The sequence below is a fragment of the Podarcis tiliguerta genome (genome assembly GCF_965153285.1).
Source record: "Podarcis tiliguerta genome assembly, chromosome: 13".
Taxonomy (NCBI): Eukaryota; Metazoa; Chordata; class Lepidosauria; order Squamata; family Lacertidae; genus Podarcis; species Podarcis tiliguerta.
In genome coordinates, this window is record NC_139546.1 from 4,252,305 (window position 1) to 4,269,359 (window position 17,055).

General features: G+C 47.7%; 2 protein-coding genes and 1 long non-coding RNA gene across 19 annotated transcripts in view; 2 read left to right on the top strand and 1 right to left on the bottom strand.

The window, feature by feature from the left end:
- Positions 1–13,044, bottom strand: part of LOC310661719 — a 157,193-nt gene extending 144,149 nt beyond the window's left edge. The window contains exon 1 of the long non-coding RNA XR_014504099.1: positions 12,143–13,044. This is a non-coding gene — a long non-coding RNA (uncharacterized lncRNA). The remainder of the gene's footprint in view (positions 1–12,142) is intronic.
- The window catches only part of GALNT1 (polypeptide N-acetylgalactosaminyltransferase 1), a 538,911-nt gene that overhangs the window by 163,768 nt on the left and 358,088 nt on the right, over positions 1–17,055 (top strand). The gene's annotated exons all lie outside the window — the stretch shown is intronic.
- GRB10 (growth factor receptor bound protein 10) overlaps positions 327–17,055 on the top strand; it is a 92,037-nt gene continuing 75,308 nt past the window's right edge. For 3 of the 17 annotated variants that reach the window (XR_014503957.1, XR_014503958.1, XM_083407613.1), the window contains exon 1: positions 3,528–3,676. Coding sequence is in view for 1 of the 17 variants with exons in the window: in XM_083407612.1 (XP_083263738.1) it covers positions 2,888–3,676 (789 nt within the window). In the remaining 16 variants the exon portion in view is untranslated. Of the gene's footprint in view, positions 3,927–4,408; positions 4,571–17,055 lie in introns of those variants that run through there. The other 14 variants (XR_014503954.1, XM_083407612.1, XR_014503960.1 and 11 more) reach the window with 10 other exon arrangements.

Below are 17,055 nucleotides of genomic sequence, written 5' to 3' on the forward strand. Positions count from 1 at the left end.
CGGGCGCAACATCGGGGGGGGGGGGGCGCTCGCACTAGCAGCTCTCTGCCCCTACCTGGCTCACTCACTCTCTCTCACTGCAGTGCTGGCTGTGCGAATCCGATCCGAGCCGCCGGGTCGCTGCCCACTGTGGAGGGGAGGGTGCCAGGCGTGCGGTGCGGAGAGAGAGCGAGGGACTATCTGGGGGAGGGACAGTACAGGGGGGGCGCAAATTACTTGCCTTGCCCCGGGTGCTGACAACCCATGCTACGCCACTGCATCCAATGAAGCTGAAGATTAGGGACAGACAAAAGAAAGTACATCATATATTTCAGGAGTCTCTTTTTCTTTCTTCTTCTTTTGTTTATTATTAAGAACAATTATTGTTTTAGTTCTCCTGGCTGTTAGTATGACAAATGTATTATTTTACTGTATATGTTGTGCTCTGATTTTATGTATGCTGCTTTAGGACTGTTGTTACAATGAAGAGTGAATAATAAATATTTTAAGTTAAATAATTAAAAAATACAGATGGAAATGAATTGCTTCCTTTCCTTACCACACTGTACTTAAAACTTCAACAAGGCTGCTGGGTTCTAGAGCAGTTGCCTTGAATGGCAGCCCAGATGAATAGGCAGCCCCCTTCTGCATCACCAAAAAAGATCAACCCCTTGAACTGGGTTTCATCTATATCAATATATGTCTCTCTCTTCATACATGACAGTGGCGATCTTCCTTCCAATAAGCTGCAGCTTATTTTCCAATTAAGTGTTGTTTTCCTGAAGTATTCTGCTTTTATTCACTCAGACACTGGTAAGATCTTCGTAGGCTGCTGGTACAAGGCTCCATTGCTACGGCTATATATAACCAGTTTTGCGGTGAACCTTCTAAGTTTTTAAAATCACGGAACAGTTTTGTGTCAAACAATGCAGCTGTTGCACACAAAAACTAAATATATCTACAGGCCCAGTTCAGGATGCCCAAGAAATATCCCTCATACACTTTTATCAACTGCTGAATCACACAAAGCATTTGTACTCCCAAATATTAGTGTATCCTTTCAGAACAGGCTTTTAAAATTACAAGGAAATGTACACACAGAGACCTTTAACAGTTGTTCAAATGGAGCCTGTTTTTCATTGTCACAAGCAACTGCCCAAAAATCCACCAGCTATCCTGATTCCAAGTGATTTTATTTTCTATAAAATGTATGTCATTAACGTCACACTGTACACAATTTAGCCTGCAATCCTAATCCCATTTTCCTGGGAGTAAGTCCTATTGACTCATGAATATTGGCAAACAGGCATCTCTTTAGACTTTAATAACCTGAAAGCCAATTTTAGATGCCTGTGCAAGGTCAGCTGATTTCCTGGAATGGAATGGAGATACAGCCCACTTACCCTTGGAAATGAGCCACAGTGGAGCTCAAGTCTGATGAGTCAAGGGAGACCCCAGCTTCTTGTTGCTCAATTGCTTTTAATTCTCCAGTGGCAGTGCCAAAAAGCTTTTTCGAACTACAGGGAATAAAGATCTACATTTGGATCTGCTACCCTGTGGATCCTGCCACCTGAGGAAGTTGCCTCACTTTGCCTCATGGGGGCCGGCCCTGGCCTTAACGTTTTCATCCTCAAAAAGAGAGGCTGATCACTTTTACCACATCTTGATTCCAGAGGGGTGGGGCAACAAGTTCCATAGAAGACCCACGCTGCCTGTGGTGTCTTTCTGCATGTCAGATATTTAAAATTGAAATTCATTTCCAGGGTCCCTTTGAGGAATGCGCTGGGGTCTCTCCCCCACCCCCATAGGGAGCCCAAAACCCCAGCAAAGACCCCTTTAGCTCTGGCCCTTCTGATCATGCCAAAAGCCTTGTGACTCTGGCAAGGCCCAAACTTTCAAGGCTCCCTGGAGATGAGGAGCATGGGCACCTCAACAAGTTCCAAGTGGAAACACACCTTGGCCCATGCCCCAGCCTGCCCCCCCCCAGGGGGGGGGCAGAGACCGAATATACTCTCCCCATGCAGTTTGTAGAGAAACACTGTGCTCCATAGCAGATGCTTCTTTTATTCCATGCGCCCAGGCTGTGATATTGCAAAAGTACCGGGTACTTGTGTTTGGCAGAAGTGCCAATGGCCGTAGGGGAGTGCCTGGTCTCGGCTGGCAGAGAACTTGCCTGCAAATGTCTCCAGGGTGTCTGGGACATCGCTCTGTGCAGCTGAGGGTGGGAGGAAGGGCGCCAGAGCCCTGCACTTTAGACATGGTCTTCACGTACGACAAAAGGTGGTGTTGGGCGACATACAGAACCACAGGTTGCCCACGCCTGGGTCAAAACAGAGTTGTGTGGTCTTAATAAATTTGTGATCCACTAGACCACTCCTTCTCTTTCTCTATTACACACACACACACCACGAAAAGATTCAGGGACGGCACTTTCTTGGGGGTTCGGCTTCTTTTGAAGGGAATGGTCATTGGAGACATTTGGTGGTTTTGCAAAGTTTAGGTTAATTTATAGTCCTACAAATTTGAGCACAGATGGACACAAACAGCAGAGCACTCCTGTAAGCCACAACTTTGTTGCCTTGCACCAGATCCCTCAAGACACCCCCAGGATCCTTTCAGTTCACACCCTGCCCCCCTTTCTCTTCTCCATTTCTGTCCCAAATCTTGCCTTCCCCCTTTGCTGCTTTTCCCCGCACGACCTCAGTACCTGCCCTGTGCTGTGTGGCAGGAGATGGGGGAGGGATGGAGGAATGTCTCATCTGAAATGCTCCTTCCAGCCCAGGGGGATCTCCAGCTATTCCAAAGCCTTTGGGGACTCTTTACCTGTCATTTCCCTTTTTAAAAAAAGGGATCTGAGCGACATGTTTGGCCTTACGTTGCCTCTCAAATACTATAATCTAATAATAAAATGCTGTCACAATTCAGAAGCAACTATCACGGTAGGTCAAATCCAGCGACCATCTATCGAGAGCAACCGGCGGAGAGACGACCTCCGGCAGAGAGGGCTCGGGAGCAGACCTGTTTCCCCCCTCTCTCCTGCTATCCTGGGGTTTCGGGGCCCAGCCTTCCCGGGCAGATGCCGGCGCAGGGAGCGGGCCTGCCCTCGCCTCGCCTCGCCGGCCGCCAGGCGTCCGCAGCGCCCCGGAGCGAGGGCCCTTCGCAGCGCGCAGCCCGGCCGCCCAGAACATGGCTGCCCGAAGGGGGAAAGGGCTGGCGTCGCCTGTCGGAGCGGCCCCTCGGCGCCCACCGCCCAGTCGCCAACGCCGCCGCCGCCGTCCCGCAAAGAAAGTCCGCCAAGAAAGTCCGGCCCGCGCCGGGTCCCCGAGGCGGAAGGCTCGCCTCGCCGGGGAACCGCGCCTGGCCCGGGAGCCCCATCGGCGGCGGCGCAAGACGAGAGGGGTCCCTCCCCGCCGGCTTGCCCGGTGCCTGCTCCCCGCGCGCCCAGGGCGCCGTCGGTTGCGGCTGCGCGCAACAAGCGGCGAGAGGGGACGGCGGCGGCGGCGGCGGCGGCGGGGGAGGGTTTAAAGCCCGGCGGAGGCGGAGGCGATGCCTGGGAGCGGGGAAGGCGAGTCAGCTGAGGAGCGAGGCGAGCGCGGGCAGCAGCAGCGGCAGCAGCAGGAGGAGAAGGCGGCGGCGCGCAGCCCGGAGTTGCCGGAGGACGGACGCCTGGAGGGCAGCTCGCCGGCCTCGGCCGCAGGTTGGGCTGCCCGGGGGGGGGGGCGCTTGATTCCAGGGCGGCGCTGCCCCCCCAGCCGCTTTCCGTGCATCCCCCTCCCCTTCCTCCCGGAGGAAGAGCTGCCCCTTCCCGTCTCGGCGGGTCCCTCCCTCTCCCTCTTGCCCGGCCGGTCCGAAACTTGCTCGGAGGGCCGCGCCAGGAAGGCGAGCGGGAGCCACGCGGGCGCGACGAGGGGCTGCCGGGGACAGAGCCCGCACCCGGGTCCTTGCTGGTGAGCGGGCGGGCCGGCGGGCACAGCCGCGGAAGGGGCCGCGCGGCGGCGGCGGCGAAGCGGGCGCGCAGCGGCCCCTCTGCCTCCCGGACTAAGAAAGGCGAGGAAGTTTCTGCCCGTCCCGGGAGGGAGCGGAGAAGTCCCGCACGCCCCTCCGCCGCAGCTGCGGATCCGGGCCGCTCGCTCCGGCCGCGCCGCCGACTTTCCGGCGAGTTGGCGAGGCGCGCGCAGGATGGCTCGCCAGCCGCGTCCCTCCGGGCAACTTGGCGCGCGGGGGGAGAAGCGGCGCACAAAGCGCGCGGCCGGGGGATGCGGCGCCGGGGTTTTCGGCTTGCTTTCGCCTTCTTTTCCCCTTCCTTCCTTCCTTTCTTTCTTTTCTCCTTTCAAGGCGGGCGAGACTTCTCCGGAGCCTCGGTGCCCTTTCCACATTGCATCATAAAACCAGGGTGGAGCCAGCCCGCCTGCTGCTCCTCCTCCGCCTCCCCTTCGGCAAGTAACCCGAGCGGAGGGGCTTGGCCGGCTCTCCCAATCGCGCGCTGCCCTCGGTGCGGGTCGGGGGCCGCGCTTGTCCCGGGAAAGTGCCCGAGAGGAGGCTCCTTTGGCCGGAGGCGGAGGCGGAAGAGAGCTCGGGCTCTCCTCGTCCGGTAAGAAACGAGGCTCCCGGCTGCGGGCGAGAGACTGAGCTGGGAAGGCGGGCGCCGGCTTCGGGGCTGCGCGGACGGAGTTTGCCAGCCACGTTGTGGCCGCTGTGTTGCGACGACTGTCTGTTGGCGACGATTGCGCGTGTGGCGCTGGATATTTGGGGCAAAAAGGATTCCCCAAACTTTTTGTTTCCCTTCGCCGCCTTTTCCGATGGGTGGATAGCCAAAGCAGTGGTGGAGGTCGCAGAATTATGGTGCATCTTTTTAGAAAAAGCCTCCCCCCCCACCCCAGGGAGGTTCTTGGCATGAATGCAAGGGTGAAAAGTGCTTGGTTTCCCTGCACAATGCAGGGCCATCAACTGGCCTTAAATTATGTAAGGCACTTCTGCTGCTTATTACTGTTTTGTAGGCACTGCTTGCAGAAAGATATCCCAGTCCTTTGGCAGCTGTTGCTTCCCTCTTCATCTGTTTTGATGATGGTATCCATGGGGGTGTATTCAGAGCATCATCTTACAAATCTCTCCCCCCCCTTGTCTATTTGTTGAACATTACCTGCTTTGGCAGAGGGAAAACGTTGCTTTCTTTTGCGCCCTTGCATTGGTGTGTTGGCGCAGCAACTGTTTTACATTAGCACAGTTTCCAAACTCATTTTATGAACCCCTTTCTTGGCATCTTCTTGGACCACTTAAACTTCTCATTCTACTAATCAAAAGTACCTTTGCAACTCGTTATATTAATTGTGATCTTGTTGTCCAGTGTGGTGGGTGCAAATGTTTTCTGAGCAAACGTCAGGCGTAATCTTTGTAAGCTTTAGCCTTGGGTTGGGTTCAGCAGTCATCTTATTTTTGTATTTGGATTTGAGGGTGGCAAGTGATGAAAATCCCATCTTGTACAGGGATGTGAAAAGCAAAGCATTCTTTCCCATTGCCATCAAAACCAGCGCTGCATTATGAGAACCATGGAGCCTGGCCTAGGGGCTTGTTAACCTTTTGATAATTCAGTCCTCCACCATCACGCTGAGGAAAATAAGTGCAGCCTTTTCACAGGCCACAGTTTAAAAACCTTTGCCATAGTTGATGTCATTTCTATTTCCATTGTATGTGTTTTTCTTTCTTGCATACTGGGGCAAGTGACTTGCTGTAAGAACAAGCTGCAGTAAAGAAGTGTAGTTGAGATCGTAGCATCGTAGCATTGTAGTGTTCGAAGGGACCCCGAGGGTCATCCAGTCCAGCCCCTGCAATGCAGGAATCTCAGCTAAGGCCTCCCTGACAGATGGCCATCCAGCCTCTGCTTAAATACCTCCAAGGTATTTACATCTAGCGAAAGTGAAGGTGGCAAATCTACGTATTAAACTTGTGTAGATCATTTAGAAGCAGTTGTTTCTGAATAAACTATTAGGTTAAATGGGGCTTTCTCCACGAATGTGTACATAGCCTTAGGTCCCCCTTACTAATTTCAGCAGAGCTTAACAAATGCTTAACTCCTTTCCCTCCTTTCTTGCACAAAATCATTAGGACTTGAAAATATTTTTCTGTGGTTGGATTGTCCTCTTATCTATCTTTCTGATGTTGAACCACTGGCACATTTGGAGCTTTACATGATGTTTTAAGGCATAGTAATATCAGATTGCTGATGCAGCAGTTGGCTGCGCTTGCCCATCCAGCTTCAGGATGGTCTGTTTCTTGATTGCTTAGGTTGGGAAATGTCAGTTGGTGTCTAACTGCAGCAGTGAGTAAAGACTGGTAGTACCAGTTTCCAAACTTTCTAACTTCAAGGAAGGTTTTCTGGTCTGCTATGGAATTCCCGAGTGTTGCAGAGGATTCTGGGAAGTAATCTAGGGATATCCTATTCATGGAGATGATCCGGTAGACATTGTTTAAACATTTGATGGCACACTAGATGGTGTACCAACACCCCACAGATTCCCAATTCCCTTAATTTCATATGGTTGGAGTGCTACTGAGAAGGAAGAAGGAACTTTGCATAATTAAGAAAGTCTCTGAGGCTCCCTTGCGCTGTGCATCAGTGGTCCCAGTCCTGAAAAATGGGAAAATAGGCATCTGTGTAAATCTTTAAAGCAGTTGGAGAAAAACATGTACTCCCAAAACTAGAGAGTCTTCTTCCAAAAGTGACAGGATTCCAAATTTTAGTTTTCCAAATTGCCGCAAACAGTTATTGAGAAACTCAATTGACTGTAGTCTCCTTTTGGAAGATTCTTTTTTCAGCTTTTGGATGCTTGGAATTATGAGTGTTTATAAGATGTTCTAAAGGAAGAAGACAAAACAATTTAAACACAAAAGGAACCTCTGCCTACATGGACTACATTCAAATGCATATCCCGTTATAGCAAAGTACTGGCCGTCATCTTCAATAGGATCCATGAATCTGGACTTGAGAATAGATGCCGTTTGCGTTCTGCTCCAGAACTTCTACTGAAGCAGAAAACCTCCATACACATATCTGGAAGGAATATCTTGCTAGTCTTTAGACATGCAGAGCCCTGTTCAAATACCTGCCTAGCCTACCTGCCTTCTAAAGGGGAAAGGTTTGGACCAACTATCATCATGACAGCAAGTATTCTAATGAAAGTGGCTTCAGATCAGGATGGTGTAACTTAGCAGTGTGCTGGAGATTACTACTAAGTCCTTTGCTGACAGCAGACTGTGAGTGAACTGGAAAATCTAATAACAAAAAAAGCAACTGTATTGTTGTACCGTGGGGCGAGGGAAGTGATGGAAAAAGTGGCCTTCCAGACATTAGACTGCGGCTCCCATTGTCCCTGACCGTTCGCCGTGGGAGCTGGAGCTCTGACAACCTCTGAGGGGCTGCAGATTCCTTAGGCCTGGTTCATGCACAATATATATTGGTTTTATCTGCTACACCCTTATTACACAGTGGTCTGTCTGATTCCTGCAAGACAGAAGCCACTGTCCCTGACCTTAACTTATCATGGTTTGTTCAGAGTGAAACAAACCACAATTCCTGGTTCGCGTGCAATGCTAAACCAGGGTTTGTGGCTTCTTATCTCCCAAATGCAGTGAGCAGGAGTGAAGCAAGTGTGGTTGATTTGTGCACATTAATCCATGTTGTATGGCATAACCTGGCATGTGAATGCGACCACTCAAATGGGGAACTGGATTTGCCACTTGCTCATGTTTATACCTTGATAAACAGATTTCTTGACGCAGATGGTGGCAGCTGAATGGGCGTGTCTTATACGAGAGGAAATGGTTGCACTTCAAAGACAATGAGATATGGCTTATCGCCACATCTACATAAAGAGCAAACAGCATAAAAACTGAGGATATCTGAATAACAGTAGTTTTGGTTAGGAAAAAGATGAATTTATTAGTTGCTTTTTGGAGTGACTTGCAAAAAAATGAACATTGAAAGCAATGATAAAACAACGTAAAATACACAGTAATATTTAAAATAAGGTCACCAGATTTTTTTCAATGAATCCGGGGACACTTTTCAGCTTCAATTGGTTTTGTACGGGGACTGATTTGTAAATCTGGGGAGTGTCCCCGGGAAACGGGGATGTCTGGTAACCTTAATTTAAAAACGTGGGTGGTGCTGTGGTCTAAACCACAGAGCCTAGGGCTTGCCGATCGGAAGGTCGGCGGTTCAATTCCCCGTGACGGGGTGAGCTCCCGTTGCTCGGTCCCAGCCCCTGCCAACCTTGCAGTTCGAAAGCACGTCAAAGTGCAATTAGATAAATAGGTACCGCTCCAGCGGGAAGGTAAACGGCGTTTCTGTGCGCTGCTCTGCTTCTCCAGAAGCGGCTTAGTCATGCTGGCCACATGACCTGGAAAAACTGTCTGCGGACAAATGTCAACTCCCTCGGCCAGTAAAGCGAGATGAGCGCCACAACCCCAGAGTCGTTTGTGACTGGACTTAATTGTCAGGGGTCCTTTACCTTTACCAACTGTGCCCGCCCTGTGAAAAGATTATTTTTTAAAAAATAAAGATATTATTTATTGGCTGTGATTTTTTAAATGTGTTTTTTCTCAAAGGGGAATCCCGAAGCTATCAGAATTGCTTCAGACTGAATAAATAGAGCAGTGCTTAATAAATGCCCTCCTTTTCTCCCAACTGCTTGCTTTGGTTCATATCTCGATCTCTATCTGTAGCTCAGAGCTTAACTGTCCAAGTGGCAAAACCATAGTTCTATCCAGGAGAGAGTTCTGGGTTGAGTATTGAGGTCTTAAATGACAACGAGGTGTCTAGCAGAGGCAAGGAGCCTCTGGAACGCAGGCCTGGTGAGGTGTGCCTGCCCCACCCAATAGGCCCACAAGGTCAAGCCAGCCCCACCTGGCTTCCTCCTGATGTCCTATATAGGATGTCAGCTGTGGGACAGTAAAGGCAGAGGTTGGGCAAAAGGACTCTGGAGGCACTGCCAATCGTGCCCTGCTCTCAAGTTGGGAACAGGGCCGGATTTAGGTTTGATGAGGTCCTAAGGTACTGAAAGTGATGGGGCCCTTTATATAGCAGGTGGTGGCCATTACTTACATCATAGGAGCCTACACAACACAAAACACTGTTGTTGTATGTAGGTTTTGTTTTATTTGTTTTTTTATCTTAAATTTTCGAAATGTACGTCCAGTTTTTTCCCCTTTAAATTTTTTTGGGGGACCCAAGAGAGTGGGGCCCTAAGCTATAGCTTGTTTAGCTTATACATAATCTGTATATTTATACATAAATCTGGCACTGGGTGGGAAGCAGCTGCAAAGGCTCCCTTGTTTCTGATAGCTGCCCTCCAACTTACACTGGGAGATAGGGGTTGGGTTCCTGGTTTCTAGGACACTTCAATAGGACTAATATGTTCAACCTAATATCAGCAGAATTGGGAAAGGCTGTCAAAAAGCTCTGCCCCTTGGAGCCCATCAGCCTTTTTCAGAAGGCTATTCTAGAGTCTTGTATTGAAAATGAAAGGAATCAATCCTGTGGCCCACGGAAAGTATTTTGTGGCATTTCCCCCCCTTCTCCCCACCCCCCGTAGGCTCTTCATCAACCTGTATGAGCGGTCCATCCTTTCTTTTACCCTCCCTCCCATATTTATGTTGTTATTTTAAGGGTAGAACAAAAAACAATATCTGAAAGCCCAAGACATCCGGTCAAGATGTCTTGCATGTGTACTTGTTTTTAATATTGAATTTTTCCTCCTGGAATGAGAAAGTGACATATGTCAGCCTTTTGCTGCACAGGCTGTAGTTGAGATACTTAAGTACCTTGCTAAAAATAGTGCATCTATTTTAGACAAGTGCCCAGTTAGGAGAGGATAACTTGCGGCTCGCCAGCCTGTAATCTGAAGGCACAGGCTGGTATTAAACAGAATGGAAACAAACATTTTATTGTAATTATGCCTCTGCCGGTTTTAACAATTAGCTCTGATATAAATCAGCTCGCATCTCTTGGAAGTTGCTTTAGCGATCCAGGATTCCTATGCTGCCTCTTTTTAAAAGGGAGTCTTTTTGTTTCAGTGCTTCAGTCCATACTTGCTTGCTTTCAGTTTTTAAAAGAAATTAATTTATAGTTCTGCAATCTGTTCCCCAACTAATAACAAAAGAGGAATTAAAACAGAGCAAAACAGGGGTCCAGAAACAGTTCATGTAGAGGCAGGAAGCTCATGATGAAGATAAATCAAGAGAGCAGAGCCTTGCCTCAGAGATATCTCTACAAGTCCCTCTACAGGTGAGCATCTGTTCCAGGTGATCTTCTCACCTGTTTGGTTCTGTTGCATGTTGGAGGCCAAACAATGGGGAACCCAGCCAAACCAATCTTGTGTTTTCAGTAATGTGGAACTAAAAAACCTGCTTTTTTAAAAAAAAGTTCTCCATCAATTAATAAGAAAATAAATTGCATTCAAAAGTTATCAAAGGGCAGAGAGAATTTTGATGAAATTCTTATGGGTGGTTGAGCAGCAGCAGCTTCTTCTTCTTCTTCTTCTTCCTCTTCTTCTTCTTTTTGCACTAACCTTATTTTTAAGGTGACCAAGGGAGGCGTGATGGTGAATTTCCTTACTTTAATTCTGCAGATCATCTCACCAGTGGCCTGAACACTGCAGCCTTCCTGAGTCCTTGTGCTTCAATTTGAAGCCATGTGGAAAGTATCATGAGCTCCTCCCATGGGGCTTTTTCAGATTGGGAAATATGGGCCGCCCAGAAAAGGCTTCACAGAGCTGGCGTAAAGTTTATTTGAAAGAAAAGCTCTGCAATGTTCAGGAAAGCTCATCAAATTCTACAGAAATTCTTAAGTGCTCTGAGAATGAGGGAGAAAAACCAGAAGCCTCTTTCACAAGGGAATAAAACATTTGAGGAATTGGGAGCACACATTTTGACATGGCACAAATGTTCAGTAGCATTATAGTTTCTAATTTGTTCAGCAGCAGTTGACAAAGTTGGTGCCAGGCGTGTTTTCTGGCACCTGCAGGCCCCACCTCCCAGAATTAGAGTTGAGATAAGCCAATAGAATTGTAGCAAATAGACTCGACTGTGGTGTGTTTTTGCGGTGCCCACAACAGTTTCTGTAGTTCGCAAATGTGCCCACGGGCCCAAAAAGGTTGGCAACCGCTGCACAACCATTTGATTGTTCTCCCTGGAATAAGTTCTGACTAGCTCAGAGTTGGCGGGAGATCTGATGCTTGACTCAAAGAGGAATAAAGATATCTGCTTATTTCTTAATGTTTGTGGTACCTGGCGGACTAATCTCATTCTCTCCTTGAATTAGGCGAGGAATGCTAGTGCCCCGCTGTAGCATCTTCAGTGTTCTATACTGAATACAAAACTTGTTATGTTTTGTTTATGGTGAAAGGCAAATTTGAACATTAATTTGCCCTGCTTTGGGATGCCATAGATTTGCCCCCAGGAACATGATTTATGTGAACCTGAACCAATTTAATATGAGAATAAGTTGAAGTGCCAGTTGGTTCCAGATTTGGTGGCATGAATAAAATCTGTGTAGAAATGCCAGGTGTGTGCGCATTTGTGATATGTACTCTATCCAAGTGATCTACCGTGTGATTGGAGAGATTGGAGATGAGGCTTGACATTTGATTTGTCAAATGGTACTCAAATTATCTGAAGCATTCGTTTTTATTAGAACACAGTACCTATATTAATTACAAAATCTACTCAGAAGCAATGATTCCTGTTCATCCCAGAAGCTCCATGCCAAATCACACGAAGACTCTTCATTTTTCTTCCCACAGTAAATTATCTTGGGAGCTCAGTCCTGATTTCCTAGTCAGTTGTGATCTGTATTCTGCCTCTTCATAACAAAAGTTCTGGGACCTTCAGGGCTGAGAACCCTGAGCACGTGCAGAATACAGCTGGGCAATATATCAATATATCATCCAAAACCAGTTTGAAGTCTATACCGTGATATCAGCTTCATAATTTTTGACCTGGGAATATATTGTGAATCATGATCTGTGTGTATGTGTGTGTCTGTGTGCGTGCGGTATGCAAAAATCACAATGTGAGAAAAACTGAAGCCAGCCAATTCTTCTATATTGCTTCATCCGTATTTCAGACATAGTGATATATTGGTAAGGTGGTACCTCGGGTTACATACGCTTCAGGTTACATACGCTTCAGGTTACAGACTCCGCTAACCCAGAAATAGTGCTTCAGGTTAAGAACTTTGCTTCAGGATGAGAACAGAAATCGTGCTCCGGCGGTGCGGCAGCAGCAGGAGGCCCCATTAGTTAAAGTGGTGCTTCAGGTTAAGAACAGTTTCAGGTTAAGTACAGACCTCCGGAACGAATTAAGTACTTAACCTGAGGTACCACTGTATATTGCAGTGTTTAGCTGGTGATATATCACTATGCTGAAAACCAGCTATCTCTCAGTCCTAGTGCAGAATGTTCCCTTTGAAGCAAGTGACTACATTTTCTGTGTCTTGCCCTCCCCTCGGCCTCAGTCTGTCTGTCTATCTATCTATCTATCTATCTATCTATCTATCTAAGGTGTAAGTGCCCTGCACAAGTTTTCCTGCTGGGCCGATAAGTTAAGTGGTTGCAGGCTGAATGAGAGATGTGTGGATTTCATTTGAAGCTTGTTGCCACATCAGCATGTCTGCAGGAAATCAACGCACATGCCTCACAAGTTCTGCATCCTGCAAAATGATGCCACCATCCTACATGTTTTTTGTACATATATCGTGCAGCTATATGGAGTAGCACTGTTTGCATTCTCAGCAGAAAGATTTTCCATCCCACACCTGCATTGCATGACTAAGTCTCCCACCACTTCCTTTGGGTGACCTTGTGTGCATGTTAACACCAAACCCAGCTCTGTTGGAACATTTATTTCTTTTGACTTGGTTCCCTAATTCTGACAACCCAAGAGTAAAGGTTTGTATCCAGGGCATTTCTTACTCAGAGTAGACCCATTGTGGTTGATGGACTTGGCCGACTTAGGTTCATTGATTTCTGCTTGGGGTAGAACAACGCAATATTGTGACTGGTTGGCAACTCCAGCTAACTGTGATAACTTTGTGTGTTTCTTCCAGAGGTGTGTTCTCTTAAGATTTTTTAAAAAACACATCCAAGTTTCATTTCATTATCTTTCATAAGCTTATTTCCTCGACTTCCTCAGTCCTCTTAAGATTTTCCTTCAGAAATGGCTGTAGTTACAGTCCATGTATTTTTAAAATTATGGTTGCAAACTCTCTAGTTATAATTTCATTGTTTTACCTTTCTTCGTAAACCACTTTGAGGTATTTTCCTATGATCCAGAGGGACCTTACTCCTGCCGTTGCCGCAAGAGAGCACCATGATTCGTTGTAAAGATGGGTCGCCCCTTGAAGGTGCTCCAGTTCCTTTCTGGCCAGAAAGGCAGCCATCTTGGCAGGCGCCCAGTGATGGCAGGGAGTGAGGATGGAGGCGGCCTAAGCTTAACTTTTTAAAACGAAGGGCGAAACATTTCACGTGTTGGCGGTTGTCAGAACGCATCGGCCTCCAGGCAGCGTTGCAGAGCCACGTGAAAGTGTTCCCTTGCCAGGAGATGCCAGGCCTGGGGGCAGAAGCCCACAGGCCTGCATCCTGCTTCCATGCGGACAAAACTGTGAGGCTATGCTAGTCAGCGTGTTCCCTGAGGTTTTGCCGGGCTCTGGAGAGATGCCGCCACCTAGATTTGCTGGGGCTGACGGGCTATATACACATGCCCAGGTTTTGAGATCTTCTGGGGAGGTCCATCTCTCGGTGTCCCCTCCCCCTATCCACACTTGGTGGGGATGCAGGACAGGGCCTTCTCGGAGGCTGCTCCCAGACTTTGGAACTCCTTCTCTAGAGAAGCCAGACTGGCTCCTTCCTTGTTGTCTCCTTGTTCCAACATGCTTTGGGGAACTGACTGCTTCGAATGAGGGGGCTGGTACCATGCTGTTTTTATTGTATTTATGTTTTTAATATATCTTTTATATTTATAGAGAGAGAAGCATAGAATAGTAGAATTGCAAGGGATCCACGAGGGTCATCTAGTCCAATGTGGGGCTTGAACACACGACCCTAAGATTAAGAGTCTCGTGCTTTACCAAGGGAGCTACATGCAGTTTAATTCTATTACAGTGGTGCCTCGCAAGACAAAATTAAGTTTTTTCGTCTTGTGATTTTTTTCGTCTGGCGAAGCACCACTGTGTATTGACGGTTTCCCATAGGAATGCATTGGCGGTTTAAAAAAAAAGGCGCAAGACGTTTTCGTCTTGCGAAGCAAGCCCATAGGGAAATCCGTCTTGCGAAGCAACTCAGAAAACGAAAAACTCTTTCGTCTTGCGAGTTTTTCGTCTTCCGAGGCATTCATCTTGCAAGGTACCACTGTAATATTTACTTGTTTTACAGTTATTGTCATTCTCCTCCCCCCCAATGTTTTTAACAGTTTCTGTTTTATCTGTGAACCGTCTTAAGTCAGGGGGAAAAGGTGGGAGATAGATAGATAGATAGATAGATAGATAGATAGATAGATAGAGGCACTGATTTTGCCCATTTTGTCTATTGCCCTGCTTACAGAAAGTAGGCAGAGACCTTGGAGCTCTTTGTGCACACCACTCAGTAGCTGCTCTAGGACAGAAGGTGTGGGCAACACTACTGTTAGCTGCAGTCCCCTCTAGTGCTGTATCTTGGGACCCAGTGGGTGCTGCGCCTAGTTCTGCCGTGCTGGTGAAACATAATAATAATAATAATAATAATAATAATAATAATAATAATAAATAAAAAAATTATTATTTGTACCCCGCCCATCAAAACATAATTCAAAACCCTTTCGAATTATGGTCTGGAGGAGACTCTTGAGAGTCCCGTGGACTGCAAGAAGATCAAACCTATCCATTCTTAAGGAAATCAGCCCTGAGTGCTCGTTGGAAGGACAGATCCTGAAGCTGAGGCTCCAATACTTTGGCCACCTCATGAGAAGAGAAGACTCCCTGGAAAAGACCCTGATGTTGGGAAAGATGGAGGGCACAAGGAGAAGGGGACGACAGAGGACCAGATGGTGGGACAGTGTTCTCAAAGCTACCAGCATGAGTTTGACCAAACTGCAGGAGGCAGTGGAAGACAGGAGTGCCTGGCGTGCTCCGGTCCATGGGGTCATGAGGAGTCGGACACGACTAAACGACTAAACAACAACAACCCCACCCATCTGGCTGGGTTTCCCCAGCCACTCTGGGCAGCTTCCAACAAAGATTAAAAATACATTAAAATGTCACACATTAAAAACTTCCCAGAACAGGGCTGCCTTCAGATGTCTTCTGAATGTCAGGTAGTTGTTTATCTCTTTGACATCTGATGGGAGGGTATTCCACAGGGCAGGCGCCACCACCAAGAAGGCCCTCTGCCTGGTTCCCTGTAGCTTTGCTTCTCGCAATGAGGGAACTGCCAGAAGGCGCTGGACCTCAGTGTCCGGGCAAAACGATGGGGGTGGAGATGCTCCTTCAGGTATACTGGGCTGAGGCCATTTAGGGCTTGAAAGGTCAGCACCAACACTTTGAATTGTGCTTGGAAACGTACTGGGAGCCAGTGTAGGTCTTTCAAGACCGGTGTTATGTAGTCTTGGCGGCCGTCCCCAGTCACCAGTCTAGCTGCCGCATTCTGGATTAGTTGTAGTTTCCGGGTCACGTTCAAAGGTAGCCCCACGTGTAGAGCCCCACGGGAGATAACTAGAGCATGCACCACGAAGGAGTTGTGGGCCTGATTGGCACTTTGGCAGTGAGAGACGGGAAAGGTTGCGTTCTGCTGCATCAAAGGCCCAGCAACCAGTGGCCAACCAGATGCCCACGGGAAGCCCATGCAGCCCTCCTGCTATTGTTCCCCAGCACCTGGCTTTCAGAAGTCTACTGCCTCTGATGCTGGAGGTTGCCTGCAGTTGTCATAACTACAAGCAAGCCACGGTGGTCTTCTATCATCCATTGATATATCTAGGTCTCTTGGAAAGCAGTCCATTTTGGTGACCATCTCTGCATCTTTGTGAGAATGAATTCCATAGTTCTGTTTGTATTCCACCATTTGCTTTCAGTGGATGACTCCAGGGTCCTAGTACAGTGGTACCTCGGGTTACATACGCTTCAGGTTACATATGCTTCAGGTTACAGACTCCGCTAACCCAGAAATAGTGTTTCAGGTTAAGAACTTTGCTTCAGGATGAGAACAGAAATCGTGCTCTGGCGGCGCGGCAGCAGCAGGAGGCCCCATTAGCTAAAGTGGTGCTTCAGGTTAAGTACAGTTTCAGGTTAAGCACGGACCTCCGGAACGAATTAAGTACTTAACCAGAGGTACCACTGTATTACGAAAGAGGAACAAACTTATCTGTGTGCACTTTCCCCGCAACATACATTATTGTATACTCTTCTCACCGGTGCTAGAAATGGGTCTGGATTCTAGACACATCAAAGAAGCGTTTCAGTTTAAAGCAATTTAAGTTTAAACAGGGAAAACAGTTAGAGAAAAATGGGACTCCACTTCGCCATCTGGTGGCACAATGTTGTATCGCACATATGGTGCATATAAATCGCCTTTTTTTTTTTACCAGTCTAGCTGAGTCCCAAGATAGAAAAGCTAGGAACCAAATGGCTCCTGGGACCTGGGTTGTGGGCGCTAAAACAATTGTCTAGTCGCCATTGGGGTGTGTGCAGGCTCGGCAACACTTTTTATATATTATTTTGATAAGCATGAAGGAATACACAATTCTCATAAGTGACACATTGTTAATATCACATTTTTAACAGAAATTGTTAATACAGTGGTACCTCGGGTTACAGACGCTTCAGGTTACAGACTCCGCTAACCCAAAAATACTGCCTCAGGTTAAGAACTTTGCATCAGGATGAGAACAGAAATCGTGCGGTGGCGGCGGGAGGCCCTATTAGCTAAAGTGGTGCTTCAGGTTAAGAACAGTTTCAGGTTAAGAACAGACCGAACGAATTAAATTCTTAACCCGAGGTACCACTGTACATGTTTATTTTGGTGTTTATAATAAAAATATTGGCACCGTACTTCA